Source organism: Balaenoptera acutorostrata, chromosome 10, assembly GCF_949987535.1.
Source record: "Balaenoptera acutorostrata chromosome 10, mBalAcu1.1, whole genome shotgun sequence".
Lineage (NCBI taxonomy): Eukaryota > Metazoa > Chordata > Mammalia > Artiodactyla > Balaenopteridae > Balaenoptera > Balaenoptera acutorostrata.
In genome coordinates, this window is record NC_080073.1 from 63,906,062 (window position 1) to 63,925,497 (window position 19,436).

The following is a 19,436-nucleotide window of genomic DNA, read 5'->3' on the forward strand; positions in this document are numbered from 1 at the left end:
TTGGGATTAGCAGATGCAAACTATTATATATAGAATGGATAAACAACAAAGTCCTACTGTATAGCACAGGGAACTATATTCAATATCCTATGATAAACCATAAAGGAAAAGAATATGAAAAAGGATGTGTATACATATATGTATAACTGAATCATGTTGCTGTACAGCAGAAATTAACACAACACTGTAAATCAACTATACTTCAATAAAACAAGTTAAAATAAAGACTAAACATCAAAAAGATGTAGCACTTAGCTCAGAAGCTGCCTGTAGTAAGGATATAATAAATAAAATAATTCATTATAGTTTGACAAATACTCATACATTTGTAAATTTAATACTAAAGTTAAGATTGATAAATGTCAATAACAGTAACACTGTGGAGATTATCCTAAAACACACAAGTTTATATGCATAGGTACTACTGTGCCCAGGGGACTTGTGTGCAAAGAAAGTGTTAAAGTGAGTCAGGGAAGAGCCATAGCTCAATCTATGGGATTTCTCCCTTAATCCAATGGTATACTTGGTGACCCTCTCTTGGTCTCTGGGATCCATAAAATAATTAATTATATAATAAAAATAGAAAATGAAATAAAAATGAAAAATATATGTAATAAAAATGGAAAAAAGTATAATGAAAGAGGGAAACAAAAGGAAAACTCCCTCTAAAACAGAGGCTTGCATCACAGCCTGCCTGCCCTCCATCTCCTTGGAGAATCCACATCCATGCAGACTGGAGCAGCTACTTTCACTTCTGTCTCTTTTCACTTTAACCCTTGCTTGTGTACTTGCCAATGTACTGCTACTTATAGGTAATGGTTTGGGAAAATACTGATTATCAGGGACCAAACCAAGACCACTAAATCCCTTTGTAAAGGAAACTTGACAGTGAAGAGCAGGCAAATGGAAATTGCTGTCAGATATTCCTAATCTGCACCAGGTTTGGGCTGGGATTCCAGCAATAAAAGGTTCTGTATGTTATTACTCATCACTTGAGTCCTTTGTTCCTCTTATTCTTTAATGAACTCCTGTTATTGTAAGAGTGCTTTTGTAGTGTTTTCACTTAAGTGTAGGAAATGATGATCTTCATTCAAACCTGTAACTCTTTTTTGCTGTTGTTCTCTTTCTTCTTTTAGGGATGCGGATCTGTTCTTGTTAGACACAAGAAAGGCCCAAGCTCTAGATGTGGGTTGGCTTGTCTTTGATATCACTGTGACCAGCAATCATTGGGTGATTAATCCACAGAACAATTTGGGCTTACAACTCTGTGCAGAAACAGGAGATGGTAAGCACTGAATTTCATAAATTTGGGGGAGTTCTGGTTTGGACACATTGAGAGTTACAGCTTTTTGTGGGATTTAACCAATGTATATTTTATACACACAATGTGCAAAGTGGTGCATTCTATAAGATAGGACAATATATTGATTAGTTAATTTACTTATAAACACATTACCAAACACACGTTTATTGTCAGGCTCTGCAGTGGGTGTGGGGGGTAAAGAATTAAGTTCTGTTCCTGCTCTTGCAGTTTTTAGCCTTGTGTTGAAGACCTGTATGCAAACAAGTAGAACTACTGTGATATAACAATACCAAAAGAAATCGATGTATAAAATGCTATGGATCTATGTCTTGATTTTGTGGTGGTTACACAACTATATAATCTGTAAAAATGTATAGAACTGTACACTAAAGAAGAATGGATATTACCATATTCAAAGTATATCTCAAAAACCTGACTTATAAAAAGAAATATATATCAAAACAGATGATAGGGAAACAGACAAAGGACCTACCATAATACAGAGGAGGATGGGAATGGAGCAAAAGAGTCATAAAAAACTGCAAAAAACGATACTGAGTTAGGTCTTAACATATTGTAATATTTGGTCAAAGACAACAGCTCCAGAATCACTTCTGGGAGAGATCTGTTGACTGAAAAAAAAAAAAAAAAAAAGCACAACCAAAAGTTGAGAGTTATGTTTTACTTGGTGGACAAAACTGGGGACTTAAGCCCAGGACACAGCCTCTCAGATAACTCTAAGGGACAGCTCCAAAGAGGTGGAGGAGGAGCCAGGATATACAGGAGTTTTTGCAACAAAGATCAGGTAGTCAGAACATAAAAAGATTATTGTTAATTAAAGAAAAACAGGCATCTCAAGTTAAGAAATTTATGTATGGGAAGATGAGAGAGTCTGGGCTTATTGAAATCATTCCTTTGATATGCATCTCAGCTGTCTGGGTCAGTATCATGTGCTTTCTCATCCTGAGTCTCCTCAGGGTGTACCATCAGGGGGCAGCTGCAGTGGCTGATGGTTTGATGTCGGGCATCCTGTTTCCACCCCAACTTCTCTCAGGGCTCACCGTTGGGGTGGCTGTAGTGTGATGGCTTGTTGGTTGAAACATCCTTTGTTTACTGATATGGCAGTTGTCATTCTTAGTCCACAGGTCTATAGGAAATCTTTTTTGAGAAGCTCCAGATGTTATTCTTATGCTCACAAATGCTCACAAATGCTCACTGAGTAGCGATGTGCTGTGTGCTTGGCTTGATGCTGGAGATAAAATAGTGAGCAAGTACAGAGATGGCTTCACGAGGCTTGCAGTTGAGTGAGGCATGAGGTAGTCAGCACATAATATTATTGAATGCACTTCACTACACACTAAGAGTCCAATGGACTCTGAGTGTAGAACAGTGAGCAAATTCGAGCTACAGTCTTTTAAAGATCAGGAAGATGTATCTAGGGGAAGAAATTGGAGGACCCTATACTATTTAGTTCTATCTTGCTTTCCATTCATCCTTTTCTCTCTGAGAACTACTTTATATGTTGTTTATCCTTTTCCTTTGATTGATTTTTCTTATATTTTAGGGGTAATTTTACTTTAAATGACATATTATTTATGTGATTTTTTGGAGCCTAAAATAAACTAACATTTCACTTCTTTCAAAGGTTTCCAAATTCTTTTTTTAAAAGTTAGGTTTGAGATACACAGCCTTTTGTTGCTCTTCTTTGGTTCTTTAATATTGTTTCATACGAAAATATTAAAATGATTAAATATGCTAGACAAGCTGGCCTTTTGTATTTAAGCCAGAGCAGACAGACCACCTTTTATTTGCAACAATGGAATCTGAATATGTTTACTTCTCAGCAAAAGTAATTGGAAGTCGTGAAAAAATGAAACTCAGCAAAGTCTCCTTTCAAATTCATTTGTTGACTATTATTCGTTTATTCATTTGTTCGACATAAAATCTTCGAGTGCCTATTCATGCAAGACAAAGTGTTAAGGAGACAATGACCTGGGAGACAGACACATATAGCTACTTAAGAAAGACTAAAGTGCCCTAAATCCTAAAAATAGTGATACAATCAAGACGCTATAGGAAATGTAAGGAGATGATTAAGTCCAAACGGAGCCAAAGAACTGTGGTCCAGGTGACTTCTGGGCTAGGTCAGCTGGGTAAGATTTCAAGAAATGAAGATGAGGAAGGAGAGGGTGTGGTGGTGAGAATGGAGGAGAGAGGTAGCTCCTGGATGAGGAAACAATGTGAGTAAATACATAGAATGGCAAAAAGGCATGGTGTTGTCTATAACATTCAGCAGTCCAGATTTGGCTCGAACAGCTTTCATGTATAAATATGATTGCAGATGCTATTAGGAAAGTGATTTGGAGACAAATCATGGAAGGCACATGACATCTAATTTATGTGTATATTCTTGTAACTTGACCACAGGTCATTAAAGAACTAGACTTGCTGCTTTAATCAATCAGAGTAACACTTTCATGATTACGTATTTGAATGAATATCCGTTTCATAAGGTCATGGATGTGTATTTCTGGTTCACAGTGGAACCCTTGGTACTTGGTACCATGCAGGTTGTAGGTATTAAAAACATGTTTTGAATGATTGTTGAATGAGTTTGTGACTTAAAAGACTCTTACGGACCACCTGTCATTGAACATGTTACTCTTTTTTTTTTTTTTTTTTAATTGATAGTGGATTTACAGTGTTGTGTTAGTTTCTGGTGTTCAGTAAAGTGATTCAGTTATATATATATATATATATATATATATACTTTTTCATATTCTTTTCCATTATGGTTTATTACAGGATATAGAATATAGTTCCCTGTGCTATACAGCAGGACCTTGTTGTTTATCTTTTTTACATATATGAACATGTTACTCTTAAGAAGACCTTCCAAACTGTAAATTTGGGGTGATTATTAACCAAACCAATTTGGTGTAACACAGGAGAATTTTATACCACAAACCACAGTACAGTAATTAAAATTGTTTCAATCATAAGGTGAGGAGAAAGTCAATGATATAGATTACTAAATTTTGTTTATCCTGCTTCCACAAAGGAAAAATAGCTAAGAGATCTAAATATATTTTGGAAATCAAAAGGCTGTTGAAATCAAAAGTAGCATCATGATTCCTCAGAGGACCTGTGGAAAGTACATCAGTTTTAAAATATTCTTTTTAGAAATTTGATAAGTGAACTGCCATGGATTTGGCAGGAGAGTTTAAGGATATTCTATCAATTTTTCTTCATGCAGAATAGATAATTCTCTGAGTTCCAAATGTCTGCTTCAGCTAAATAAAGCAAACGTATGAGCAAGCAAATGGAAAGGAAACATTGCTGCTTCTTAATGGCAAAATCTAGAAATTCCATACAAGTGGTTGTATCCAATTGTGCTAAATCAGTTTCAGAATTTTCTAACACTCCCTCATGGTGGTTAATAACCCTCTATGATAAAATAGGTACTCTTTTTTTAGCAGCAAATGAGTAGATTTAGGTCTTTTATAATCTAAGATGTTCAGTTCCCTAAATTATAAACATACATTAATTACCTGGCTTGTTAGATACTTATTAAAATTGTTAATAAAACTACGGTAATTGGTATCATATCCTATATATATGTATATCCTATATATATATGTCCTATATATATATGTCCTATATATATATATATATATATATATATATATATATATATATATACATACATACACAGAATTTATTACCCAGATAGCAATTTAATCTAGCTTTTAAGACTTGGGTTTTCTCCCCAAACAGTGTAATTTTCCATTGTTTGATGCTTTATATAGTTTAAACCTTCCAAGTAAATTAATTCATTTTTTTCAAATTTGGGTTTATAGAATAATTTAGAGATGGAAAAACAAAGATAGTATTTTTGGGATCATTAGAATGTCTTTTTAAAAACCCTATGTTTTCAGACATTTTAGGTTTGGCAATACTCAGAGTAAATTTTGCCAATGACTTTTTCCTTTCTATTCAAACCCGCTTATATGTCAAGGAAAATTCAATCCGTATGTTTCTGATTCATTTGTATTCAAGTCATCAAAATGTTGTTTTGTCAGAGTATTGTTCAATGTCCAAGAAACAGTATAAAGTTCTTTTTTAATAAGACTCTAAAATCCATTTTTCTTTGGACAAAGTTGTGGCATAATTTCCAAGCGTATCAAGGTAAAAATTCAGATTTAAAGTCAGAGATTTCAAAGTTTCACTAAATTTTGTAGCCAAATCAAGAAAAAAAAATGATTTCAGAGGTATGAAGCTATCAAGTTAAATTCATTATCATTAATACTTAAATATAATATAAAGAAATTTATAGTTATTGTTAGAACTTAGAGTTTAAGGTTTTGATACTTAATTTAAATAAAGAGAATAAAGAAATAGAATCGATCGCTCCATTCTGGAAATAGAAATTTTAAGAAAAAATCGTTAGGAAAACTAGATTCACATCTTGGCTCTGACAAAATATTTTACATTTTAGCCATAGAGTTAATTAAATGAGTGTAATGGTAACTACCTTCCAAGGACCATGTGAGACTATATTAAGCAATAGTACCCGGAACATGATGAGACAGGAATAAAGGTGTTTGGGTTGAACTGGACGAGAAAATGCACAGAGACTTACTCTACATGGTACTCCTTAAATTAGGATCCATTCTTTAATTGTGGAGATTTTACAGATGATTTAATAAGACTTTAGATAAATTCACAAATGATAATCCTCTGGAGAGAGGTAAGATTATTGATATATGTTCTTAAATCTTGAGTTGGAAGCATAGTGTATAGATAGTTACGTTATTAGGCGCAAGTCTAATAACTTTGGTTGATGAAATGATTATTGGTAGGAAGCTTTTAAATACATCTGATCTAGGGTATGAAGCCAACAGAAATGAACATTCAGAGATGTGTCATGATCAATTGATTGCTTATATTGGCTAGGTCTTCATAGGCACTGGAGAATATCAAATTATTAGTACTTAATATGGTAGTTTTCTTGAGGCCCAACAACTTTATTCTTAGAAAAAAATGACATGGTTATTTGGGGGATAACTAACTGCATCAATGAATATAAGGGAAACGACCCTTCTTATAGGGTAATATACGAGGATAATTGATTAAAGGCTGGCGTACATAACCATCAGAAAAAATGTTCAGCCCAGAGATGCCTCAGTGTAAAAAACTATCATTTGGCTTCGTAAACCTATTAGCAAACGTTACACATCAACATGGCTTCTTACAAGCAGTAGTTTAATGCTCATAGAAAACATGGTTAAAAAAACATTGATCATCTTTGTTAAAGAGTGGGACCCAAGAACTCCTAATATATGTTGTGCTAACTTTTTTAGCAAATTGCATAAAATCCCCACTACATAAGTTATATTTCCCATTAAAAAAATCAGAAAATGAAGATACTCTATGAATTGATTGGAAAAACATCATAGAAGACCTCTTTGAAAGTCAAGGAAACAAACCCTTGTAATTTTTGCCTCCTCAGGTTATAGCCCATGTTGGTTAGCAGCTATATTTCCCAGACATTGTAAAGGGATAAAGTTATAGCTTTTTAATTTTTTTTGATTGTTAGTACACAAAAGTTTTCTCTATTCCATTTTTAGAAATTATATATGTACATAAATATATTGATATTTCAGAACTTTTCTAAAAGCACCAACAATTTCATCCTCTTTTATTTTCACCAACATTATTATTCAAATTATAAAAAAAAGGTCTTAACTTTAGTTATGAGTACAATTAAACTGAAAGTATTTTAAAACTTTTATTACCCAAGGTTTCGCCATGTTCTCTACCCTTCCACTTGGAATTTTTGGGCTCATTCCTGCAAATTGACAATTGTCACACCTACATTAATAAGAAATGGGATTAGGTTTTCTTTTTCTACAACCTTGAATTGTTGCTTATTTCTATTGTTCCTTATTATGTGAAGAGTAATTTAAAGCACTGATAAATTTTTCTCCAAAACTTCAATATCCTGTGATATCTTTTAAATATACTGTCTTAAATCAGATTTTTCAAAAGTTCCATGACACCTTTTGAATTACAGAATATATACTCCTAATTAGAAAAATCTATTCTATAATCTAAAGTCCTCATGTCATTATATATTAAATTAATATGTGAGTTACTAAATTGATATTCTTTTACTTTTATTAAATGTGAACATCTTTGTCTGAGAGAGATGAGGAGCTCTTAATGTGATATCTGCTTAAATTTAGTAAGTCCTGGAATCTGCTACTTTTCAATGCAAGTATCTGATTAAATAAGTTTGTTGTGTTATCCTTAGATTCCCCAATACAGTCTTTTTTAACTCAGGGGAAAATTTTCCAAATTAAGCCCTTGTGTTGTCAGATGACTATTTATCTGTCTCAAGGGTCAAATGATCTATGTGGTTGGTTAATCTGAATATCAGCTGACATAGTGCTAATAAGTAGCAGAAGAAATTCAGAGATCAAGGGTGATATTTTTCTTTTTGTCCTGCTGTTTTGACTACAGTTTCTCATTATTATGTATCTCAGTTCAAAAAGTTGAATTATGTCCACTTATCAGAGGACCTCTTAAATATTTTGAGATTTGATAATATTCTCTTCCCTTATCTGAACTTTATCTTTAAAAGCAATTAAGTCTTTTTTGTTCATAAAACCATATGGCTCCCTGTTGCTGAATTTATGGTGCTGACAATTGGTTTCAAACAAATAAATGAGAGTCTCTACTTCCAAGAAACTGCAAAAATCGCATATCTTGCTAAATGTTCTGATAGGAAGAAGGAACATATACTCCTATGTTTGTTTTAGGTGAATATTAGTATAAATGAAGTACTGCTTTATGTTTAATGTTTAATGCTGAGGATAATTAGAGCATACTTGCTTGACTTTTGGTTGAATATTTAAGAATAAATTAGGAGGACAGTTGAAGAATAGCTATCTTCAAATACTTAAATAAATACAGTGAATAAGTAAAATTAAATTTTCCCTGTAGTCCAGAAATTAAATCAATGTGTAAAAAGGGCAGATTGAAGGCATAAGAATAAAGTGCCTAAGACCTGGGAGTTAATGGCTATGGAATTATTTGTATTGTGAGGGAATGAGCTTGTGTGACTAGAAGAATTCTCTATTTATTTGACCTTTTGTCTAGGGATTATTATATTGTCTGTGATAATTTCTCTGGTAATTGTAATTTATATATTTACACTTTAAGCATTATACACATATAAATATTATTTTCAGAGAGGGTACAGTGAATAGGTATGTACCATCCTAAGGCGCTTGGTATTAAATAGTTTCATTCAAACCAAAACTCAAGATATTATATAAAATCAGAGATGGAGAAATGGATAAAGGGAAGTAAGAAATATTAGACATCTTTTGGGGTAAATGTGTGTGTGTGTTTGTGTGTGTGTGTGTGTATACAAAGAGGGGTAATACCCAGGCATAAACAAATTCCCAACTGATCACGTGAAGGATCAGATAAGTTCATAGCTGAAAATCTATAATTATTAAGGTGTCTAGAGAGCTCTTATTACAGCATTTAAGTAAGATTATATTTTCTTTTTCTTTAAGTGCCACAATATATTTTTCAGTATCATAACAAAATGTAAAACTTAATCTAAATTTCTCCAGAACATTTTAAAATGGCTTCTGTGTCTATCATATTTCTATAGAATTTTAAAAACTTTAAAACATAAATAAATCTATGGCAATATGTCAGTTTCTAAGAAAATCTTTTTTTTTTTTTTTTTTTTTTGGTATGAATCAAACCATAATAGAGATTTAAAAGATAGCTAAGCAAAACAACTGCCTTGGTCATTTTATGTGAATGATTCAGAAGAGTTTCCATTGAGAAGAATTCCTGTATCTTTATGGTAAAAATGACTAGATTTCTACTGAAAATAAATATGACATAGATTTCCTCTGGGGTTTAAGATCAGTATTTGTTAATTTTCCAAACCCACGTAAGCTGTGACTTATGGATTTTCTAACTTGTGTAATATCTTAAAGCACATCAGAGAACATAAATCCTTCCAGCTTTAGATTTTTCCTCCTTTCCCACTGCATAAAAATGAGCAAAATCATCAATATGCCTTTCATGGCTAGAGAACTAAACATAAATATAGGAGCACTGTTAAATTTCTACTTTGTTCAACCTAAGTTCTTATTAATTCTCTTAGTCATATACGATTTTTATAAACTATATGCATTTCAAACTCAACTTAGCAAAACTTATTTTCTGTCTATACAAATAGCTGCTTTTTTTAAACCCTGATTTTGGCAGTACTTTTTTTTCTTCCATGCTAATATTTCGTAGTTTTTAGTTTTCATGATTAATTCAGGTTTTATTTCCTAGATTCATCTGTAGTTCATATAAAATAAGTATTCAAACCATGTATTTGCTGTGGTGGTCAATCAAAATAATATTAACAACTAACAGAAACTAATATTTCCTGAGCGTATTAGATGCCAGCCATTTGGTGAGATTTTTAAGTGGAATGTCTACTTTATCTTTACTATTTTCCCATTTTGTACACAAGGAAACTTAGCCTTAGAAAGCACAAGAATCTTGCCCTTGAACCTAAAAATGATTTGTTTTCCTAGCCAGATCTTATACACTATGACTCTCACAAATGATATGAATTTTATATAAATTCCAAACTGAAAAAAATTAATGCATTTTTATAATTTCCAAACAGGACATTGTTATTAATAATGATTGTTATAGAACAAAATTGAACTTTATGTTGGATCTGTTGGTAATTACCTTTGGGTTTTTATATTTTCTGTCTGGAATTTAATTGTGATCTGACCCACAACAGGTAACAGCATTTTTACCATATTTTTTGTTTCTTTAAATCTAACTACTTCAGTATTTCTTTTAGCTCCTTACACAATTATCATTAATTTGATAAATTTATAGACTGAAAAGAAGAAAACAGTAACTTTTTTTCCTTCCAGTGATCAGCTTCAACATGTAATTAAATTTAGCCAAATTTAATTTATTTTTAATTCCATAACGAACGTCCCCCTCCTTTTGTGCCCTGTGTCACTCACTAATGTATTTTGCTAGGTTCTCCTTCCCTGTTTTCTCCCCTCTGTTTTACTGTCCTTAATCCACACTCCTCATCATAGACTCCTCATGTCTACCTCCCCCACCATCCTTTTTAAGTGTCAACTGGTACTCAAGTTTGTAGTTTCAATAACGGTGCAGCAAACTCACCTGAGGCTAGTCAAGCATGCAGTTTCCAAAACATATTAATTGATTATTTTGCAAAAAGTCAGGATGAAATTCATCCTTTCTCTCATCTCTCCATCCCCCTTCCCAGCATCAAGGCTGAAGGTGACCTGGTATTATTCCAGCCCTAAAGAGGACTCCCTGAATTGTATTTTGGGGAGAGCATATTGGGGTAATTTTTTCCTCAAAAAATTGAAAAGAAAAATCTCTGGCAAATAAAACAAGTTTTTAATTTTTCACTGTGTTTAGCTTTGCTTTTTAACTTTTTTTCCCTATGAGCAGAGGGTGAGCCATAACTGCTTTGCTAAAACCTCATATTTTGAACAAAATTGTTTGAATGTAATTTACAGATGCCTTAGCTCTTTGGAAAATGAAGAATCACGATGCTGGTTTCTTTTTAAATATCTATATCCATTTTGTTATCTCTATTATATTTTCCTCTGGTCGGTACTCTGAAATGGGCCTCCAGAGCCTAGTTTAATTTTGTATAATGATTGGTAGAGAGAAAATGGTTTTTCTTTAAAAGTAGGTTTGACTATAGAATATATTCAGTAATAAATTGGAAAACTTGGATGTGCTGTTTTACTATGTCCATTATATATACAATGTTTTAAAACCAGGTTTTAAAGGCAACTTCCTTGTTTTAATTTATAGTATGTTTATATTTGAATGAGAGCCACTTGGTAAACATCATTTGCTTATCCAAATTTAGCATCACAACCTAAAAACATACGTGAAAAAGAATTTTGAAATCAATGATTTAAAGTAAGCGGATAAAACAGGAGTTAGTCCTGCTTCATTATCTGGTGAAAGAGGTATTTTACCATTTTTTAGATTTCCCTTAATGAAAAGGGATATGGAAGTGTTTGGCGACATCTGTATTTCTGTTTTGGATTTTCCCTAATTCAAAACAGTAACTGTGGAGCACCCATCTTGCCAAACAAATCCCAAGGTCAGAAACATATTCCAGTTTTTGTTGTTTGTTATATTCTCTATTCTAGGCTCTAACTCTGCTTTGACTAATGATCTGAGGGGTAAATATGTTCATGGTAGTATTGATTTGGGGCCATGCAGAATATGAGATTCTCCATATTCTCATCGTACGGAGTTAACTCCGTCTCTTCCATTGTTCCTTCCCCTATAAGTTTAACATCGCTGAACATATTTCTTAAAGACATATTGCAGAACAAGGGCAGTGCTGGTTTTGCATCACGAGTACAGAGCACAATGGGAAGAAGAGAGAGCCTTTAGTCGTTTAAGGCATCAGCAGTCACTGTTGCTGAGGTTAAACTTTGACTCAGCTGGTGTAGACTCACAGGGACAAAGGAAAACCAAAACAAACCAAAGCATCTACCCGCCAAAGCCAACAGTATGTATTACAAGTGGGGATCAAAACTTGAAATTAGACGGAAAATGCTTTGATAGGGAAATTATATATCTCAGCTCCTTGAACATGGATTCCAACTTCTCTGCAGTCAAACCTGTCAAGTTTCAATTTGAGGGAAATGGAAAGTAGGGGAGACCACCTGTGTTGTCATGGCTGGAAGGAGTGTTGAATGGTCTTCCCACTTACTAAGGAAAGTCTGATCTTAAACATCACAAAACCAGCAGCTACCACAGTGTCCTTGACAAACACAATGTGTGTATCACTGCCAGACCCAGGAGATGGATGGATTCCTCCAATCTTTTCAAGGTGGGGAGCAGAGACCCAACAGAAAAGCATCAGCCCTAAACAATCTCTAACAAAGGGGAACTCTGTGTACTTAAAGGAATAGGGTAGTACTTAGGGTGGACAGGGCTGAGTTAAAAACATGACTCTTCTCTGAGCTTTATTTTATTCATTTTAAAAATGTAACCATTGTTTTTTGGGGAGGAGTACATAAGATGATGTATGTAAAACAACTGATAAATTACCAAGCTTCAAAATGGCAGCTGTTGCTTCTTTCTTAACTTCAAAAGGACTGAACTGGCTTATCTTCTCAAATCCCAATTTCCCTGATGCTTTTGAAAGGCTTGCTTGTTATGACTTTTGGGTACCAGCTCTATTTATGAGTGGAGGTATTCAGATGATTTCTCTGTGAGGTGATAAACTGATAGAAACATGATAGTTCTACTTAGGCTGTGAGATCAGATTTGCTTCTGACCCACGCTGACCAAAAGGTAAACACCCTGGGAACCCAACGGTTATTTTGCATGTGGACAGGTCAGAAGGATGCTTTTGCTCTGGGGTCCACCATGAAATCATGGTGGTGTGAGGTCTCACCTGGTCCCTTATGTGGGGCAGGCCAGCTCACATTCTGCTGTGGCCAGAGACATGAGAAAAAGTGAAGAAAGATTCTGCTTCTCTTCACTCAGAAGAATATTTTGTGATCCAATCTTCATACGCAAAGGAAAGAACTAAGTCCCAAATGTCTTAACTCCACTTTTTTTCTTTTTTTGGCAAAAAGTAGACACTTATGATGGTATATACATTAGGTATTCAGTATCAGGCCTTCACTATGTATTTTGGAAAACACCTTTTAACTCCTTTCACTCTTTCTCTTCATTAAGTGTCAAAATTATTTACTTCTCCTCCATTTTGGTAGTCCTTGACTATTCTAAAGATTCTAGAAGTAGCTTATGATCATTTCACAGATTCATGTATCAAATTGAAAGGGAAGGTCAAACATTTAATGAACTATGTTTTTCTGTATGATAAAAGTTCTTTTTGAATAATATATCATATAAGCTGGTAAAAAAGAATGTTTCCTTTAGACATTCATAAATTTCCCAAGTAACTGCATTAAGTTTGTTGCAAAGACTACTTTCATCCACTATAGATAAAATGCAGAGTCTGAAATTAATTTCACTGCTATGAAACAAACTCAAATGAGCTTGATGCCTAAAAACTTTTCTTCATTGATATCTTAACACGTAAAAATAGTTTTTGAAGATGTTTTGGTTGATTTCTGCTGAAACCCTGCTTTCATTATAGTTTTATTTAACTCCCCTGTGATTTTAAAGGAAAAAGTATATGTGTGTGTCCACATTTTTTATTTTAAGAAGTCACATAATAACTGGAAAAGAGACTAAAAATAATTCACTCTTCCCATGGTTTTGTGAAAAGAATGTTTCTGCTTTCTTAAAATAAATGAGACCTGTAAGACCAACAGCTAACCAATCTTTTGGGGGCATGTGACAGATTATGTCTGTAAAACTCATAGGGCCTCAGGGGAAAGGCTCTATATATAAAGAGAGGAGCTATTAAAAAGTAAGTGCTTATGTGAAGGTGAACTACAATTCCTAGTTTGAGATTCGTATTTCCACTAGCTGAAAAGAGGGCCCCAGTAAAAGGCATTTGTGGGGCTTGTCACGCCTGAGACAGTAAGCCTCGACATTTCAGACCATGTCCCATGGAAGGAGACTAATCCTTTTCCATCACCTCAGTCCCACCCTCAGTGCAATAAAAGATTTGAATATTCTGGAAAGCTTCCCCAACAAGGCATAAACCTCTGGCCCTGCTCCTTTATGTTTCTTGGTCTTTCTTCCTCCAGGCAACCCCCCACCCCACCTTTCAGAAATTTCTTGAGCTACAGTTCTCAACTATTTGCATTTTCCCCCCATCACGTCTTGAACCATCATACCCGTGTTTCTGACCAAATATCCCAATTTCTTTACTAATCCCTATGACTTTCTCAGACGGCAGGGCATGAGAATCCCTTCTATAAACATTTTAGAAAGAACAGAAACTCTTTAAAAAATCTCTTCCTCCTTTAAACGTTATCCTTCCCATACCCCAATCCTAGAGGAAAATGAATTTCTTCTATTGCAGTGTTACCAGGAATTTACCAGGAACTGGAACAACATTTCTTGTCTGCAGATAATACTCAACCCACCATTCATGTAAGCACGCCAGGACATGGTCCCTTGTTGCCCTCTGTGGATGTCATACCCCCAATGTTTCTTTTCTTATCATCAGCTACAGAATCTTATCCTTATTCACACATGTTATTACACTGGACCCTTCTTTTGTTTTTGATACTTTTTATTTTTGTATTTATTTATTATTTATTTTATTTTATTTTTGGCCGCGTCGGGTCTTAGTTGCAGCACACGGGATCTTCATTGAGGCACGCGGGATCTTTTGTTGTGGCACATGGGCTTCTCTCCTGTTGTGGAGTGCGGGTTTTTCTCTCTCTAGTTGTGGCGTGCAGGTTCCACAGTGTGTGGGCTTTGTAGTTCGTGGCATGCAGGCTCTCTAGTTGAGGCGCATGAGCACAGTAGTTGTGGTGTGTGGACATAGTTGTCCCTTGGCATGTGAGATCTTAGTTCCCTGACCAGGGATTGAACCCATGTCCCCTGCACTGTAAAGCAAATTCTTTACCACTGGACCACCAGGGAAGTCCTGTTACTTTTGAATAATGACTGTATAATTGTCAACATATAATTATATAGAACAAAGTGGTTATTTTTTAATTTACTCTTTTAAATGTTGGGATAAAGAAGAAAATGAAAAGATCTAGCAAAGAAATTGCATGATGAGCCTGGCTTATTAAACAGAAGCCCAGAATCACCATGAAGAATCACTAAAAAAAATCTAACTACCTTGTACTCTGAAGTTCAATACCAATATATTTTTTAACCAGTACCACATTACTGGGAGTTTTCAGTATCACTGAAATAGTTTAAAATCCCAGCTTTTCATTGTTTTTGTTTGAGATTGTAAGGCAATGTAAACTATCTTAAAATCAGGAAAATTCTGAGCACGAATGTAAAATTCTATTTATGATACTTCAAATATCTGGCAGTAGGTCTGTGCTTTTACTATAAAACTAGAAACTATGCAAAATTTTCATCAAAGTATGACATAGTTGAAATTCATAACTAGATTACAATTTGCTTAATTTAAGATTTCACTGAGTTAAAATGTATATGGAATTTAAGTAGACAAAGTTCTATCTCCCCCACATTCCTTAAAATCTGATATAAAAATGATTTAGTCTATATGCCGGGTAGAGAATTCTGCACATTTTAAATCATCTGTTTCTAAAAAGGGTACGATTCCAGTATAATTTAGAGCCACAGAAACTATAATTTAAGAGTACCAGAATCAGATTTAATCACAGATTGAAGCTAAGCAAAGAGCAAGAGAATATGTGAATGAGAAACAGCGCAGTGATTTGTTTTCTGTGAACTAGTCCACAAAGGATGCTGTAAGTGTCTTTCAAAATGAAGAACAGGTAATTTGTGCACAAGTTTCATCACAGGTGTTTTGGGTTAAGTGTTCAATACTGTGGGTTTATAGGAAAAAAAAACAATGGAATTTATGCTAACATCTTATAGTGATATCAACGTTTAGACTCTGATAAATCCTCAAGTGAATGTTTTTCAAATTGTGTATTCTGGAGGGAAACTAAATGCTCATATTTGGAACCACTTGTCCTTATAACATCAACATGTCTCTAAAGAGCTGTTTTGTCAGAGGCTCCTTTAATAACCCTGTTTTTAAAGAAATAAACATTTTGAAAGTCACATTTTCCAAAAAGAATGGTCTGAAATACAAAACTAGTGAGTTGGGGATGGCTCTTTGGTTTGCCAGGCTACTGTCTCGATGATTCTAAATTTGAAAATAATTAGTTGTGTCCTTAGGCAGATGTGAATACAATACACTGACCCCCAGGCTTATATACAGTCATAAGGGTCAGAGGAGAAGATCTGGATGTCTTGAATCCATCTTCAGTTATAGCAAAATGTGTAAGTCAAAGCGCCACCCTCACATACTATCTTCTTGATTCCTGTGTGAAAAGAATAATTATTTCTTTAGATGATACCATCCTAACCCCACCTTTAGTCATTCTGTAGTTAATAAAACTGAGAAATGCCCATATATTTGCTTCTCAAATGCTTCTCTTCCCTCAGTACCTGTTGAGTAATTTCGAGATGAAAACAAGATGGCCAGGATAAGAATAGTTCTAAAAAACATTCACATGGAAAGATTTAATGGGCATTCTTTTAATAAATTCAAGAGATGATACCTCTGCCCATATCGAACTCTGGACCTCTATATTTTTTTCTCATCACCCTTTTATTTTATGATCCAAGAATTCTGTGATACAGAAACCTGGGATAATTGGGCACCATGTTTCTTTGGGTCCAGCTGCCATCAGTGAAATCACTGGAGTGCTGGTATATCCTTCAAAGAACCTTTTCTATCTCCTCTCCCATTTGTGTGGGAGATCCCATGTGTATTTAAACTTGAATGACTCCCAACAATCAAGTTCTTCTCCCTCTCTTGCTCTCACCCCACCCATTTAGCAGATCACTGCCCTTTCTTCTTCTTAGTGTACAACATCAGATGTGACAAAAGGGAAGTGTCCTCTTGTTCTAGGACCATTTCATCCCATCACTTGCCCTGCCTCTCACTTTGGGACAGATTTTGATCCACCTTAAAATTCCCAATGCCATGAAATCGCTGCTTTGCTCACCTTTGAACTGCTACCACTCTCTGAAGCTGATGCTGGTACAGGAACTCATCTTGGACCTACCTACATTCTGGTGCTGCCATCTTGTACCATTGTGGAGCTACTTGGAAGCCACTCTTCTGATGTAGGAAGAATCTTTGGCCACCACTTGCACCACACCATTAACCAAACTCCAAAGTAGGGCTCCCTTGCCCTCCCAGGATTTTACAGGGACTTTGGGTAAAAATAGGTCTGTTAGATTTTCTTGAATCCCCTTGGTTCTTAAGAAGTTAATCATGCAAACATTGGAGCAAGGCCAGAAGGAACACTGAGTTACAGACTCAAAATCCCTGCTTCCTTATACTCACTGGGACATTGTTCTGAATCTGTACTCTAGGGGTTCACCTGTTTCTTTTGATGAGTTCTCTCCCTTCAGGTTTTTCCATTCTCTTCCAAATATAGGCCTGGTAAATTAAGCTTATCCATGTTCTAGCTATGCCTAAACTTGTCAGAATCCTAAAATGATTCAGCTTGGATTCAAGCTGGTGTCCCTTATCACCCTTTTATTTTAATGCTCTTTTTATTACCCCAAGTTATGTTTATTTCCACTGTATATTCTATTTTTATTTTTTCATTTATACATATGTATATTTATTCTTTTTCATCCTTTTCCATTATGGTTTATCACAGGATACAGAATATAGTTCTCTGTGCTATGCAGTAGGACCTTGTTGTTTATCCATCCTATATATAATAGTTTGCATCTGCTATCCAGTGTATATTCAATCCTTAATGTATATATGTTTCCTACCTACATTTTTTAATAAGTCAAAATTGAAGATTAGCTTTGAAAAATAAAACCACGGTAATACACGCTTACATATAGTTTTCCTAAATCAAAATGTTTTAGGTAGGTTTCTTTACTGATATATTTGCAGTATCTAAAACATCCTGTACTTTTAATAATAAAATTCAACATTGTTAAATAGATTTTATAAAATAGTCACTATTTTTAATACCTGCAATATAGTCTGGGTTTCTATTAGCACTTCTAAGAAAAATAACTGTTCAGCCCTATTCAAAAGGTTCAGTCAACATAATCAAGGGAGGTATAATGTGTCTGAAGGACAAGGTCATATAGTTAATGCTTCCACGGTGTAGCTCAAGATCAAGAGCCACTGAGTAAGTATGAACTTATGGAATCTTAATAGTCACATCATTGCTGAAGTGGAAAGGAAACCAAGAGGAAACTTAATAATATCAAAAGTTATTTTAAAGGGAGTTCACGTTGGTTTGAAGGGGACTTTGCTTCACACACAGTATCCACCTTTGTAAAGCCCAAGAAACCCATATTTGTCACACACACACATCTTTACAGTTTTCAAAACATAAATCTTGAGAGCAGTCTTCTTTCTCCACAGATAAAAATCAAAATATTGAAAGTCTTTCGAATAATAACAAAAGGAATCCTCTTGCATACCCAAGGAAACTTGGAACTCTGGGTTCAATGCTTATTTAACTGGAAAAGGGTCAGTGTGTGTTGTAATGAATGGAAAACTGATTTTACTGTATTCCATTCGTGGCCACCATGTGGCAACCCATTTCAGTATTACAAAGATCATATATTAAAAATGATTTCTGCAGTCATCCATGTATACAAGTAAAAATTTTGTTCCTGTTAAATTATCACTTCATTAAAACATCAAACTCAAAGCTCAACAAATACTTTTTATGTTGTGCTCCAAGACTGAAAAAAACATCCAAAATTTAAAGAACAGATCACCAGTTATTCTATTCCATCACAGTCAAGTTTCTCAGTTCTGTTTTTTTTTTTTTTTTTTTTTTCTTTTGCTGCACTCTCTGTCACTGGAAACATCTTAAACCAATTTCAAGTGCTACACCTGAATAAACATGTTGTAAAAGTGTTTATGTATTGAGGTGGGTCAGTTCAAGGTATGGTATTTGGCTGGAACTTCTAATTTCTCTTTTTACAGCAAAAGGGCTGCCAGAAGGAGGAAGTCTGAGCTGAATTAATACATTTGTTACAGTGGAAGTAGAGTGGAAACTACTCCGACCACAAATCAAACTGCCTCTTTCATTTATGCCAGTGATATAGTTTTTCTAAGAAATATAGACTCTGGCATGGAGCCACTGTAAGTTTGCATTTAAAAGAGAAACCCATACGCTTATTTGTTTAAGGTTTACTGCTCTGATTATTTGGAAGTTCTTTCTCTGCTAGGACAGAGTGAAGTGGCATTTGGGAAGCCGGTGGCCATTTTCATATTTGTAAGAAAGCAACAAGTTTTCCCAATGAGCAATTGTTGAGGACGCTGATGGATGCTGCATGCATTGACACACACGCATTTTTTTAAACTAATATCTCCACATTTAAAGGACCTCTGTGTTCCTCCCAACAGCTGCACAGCCTCACATAGCAC

General features: G+C 34.6%; 1 protein-coding gene across 1 annotated transcript in view; it reads left to right on the top strand.

Moving 5' to 3' along the window:
• The window catches only part of BMP5 (bone morphogenetic protein 5), a 117,719-nt gene that overhangs the window by 78,125 nt on the left and 20,158 nt on the right, over positions 1–19,436 (top strand). Inside the window, exon 3 of the mRNA XM_007186952.3 lies at positions 1,137–1,285. Within this exon, the coding sequence (XP_007187014.2) occupies positions 1,137–1,285 (149 nt within the window). The remainder of the gene's footprint in view (positions 1–1,136; positions 1,286–19,436) is intronic.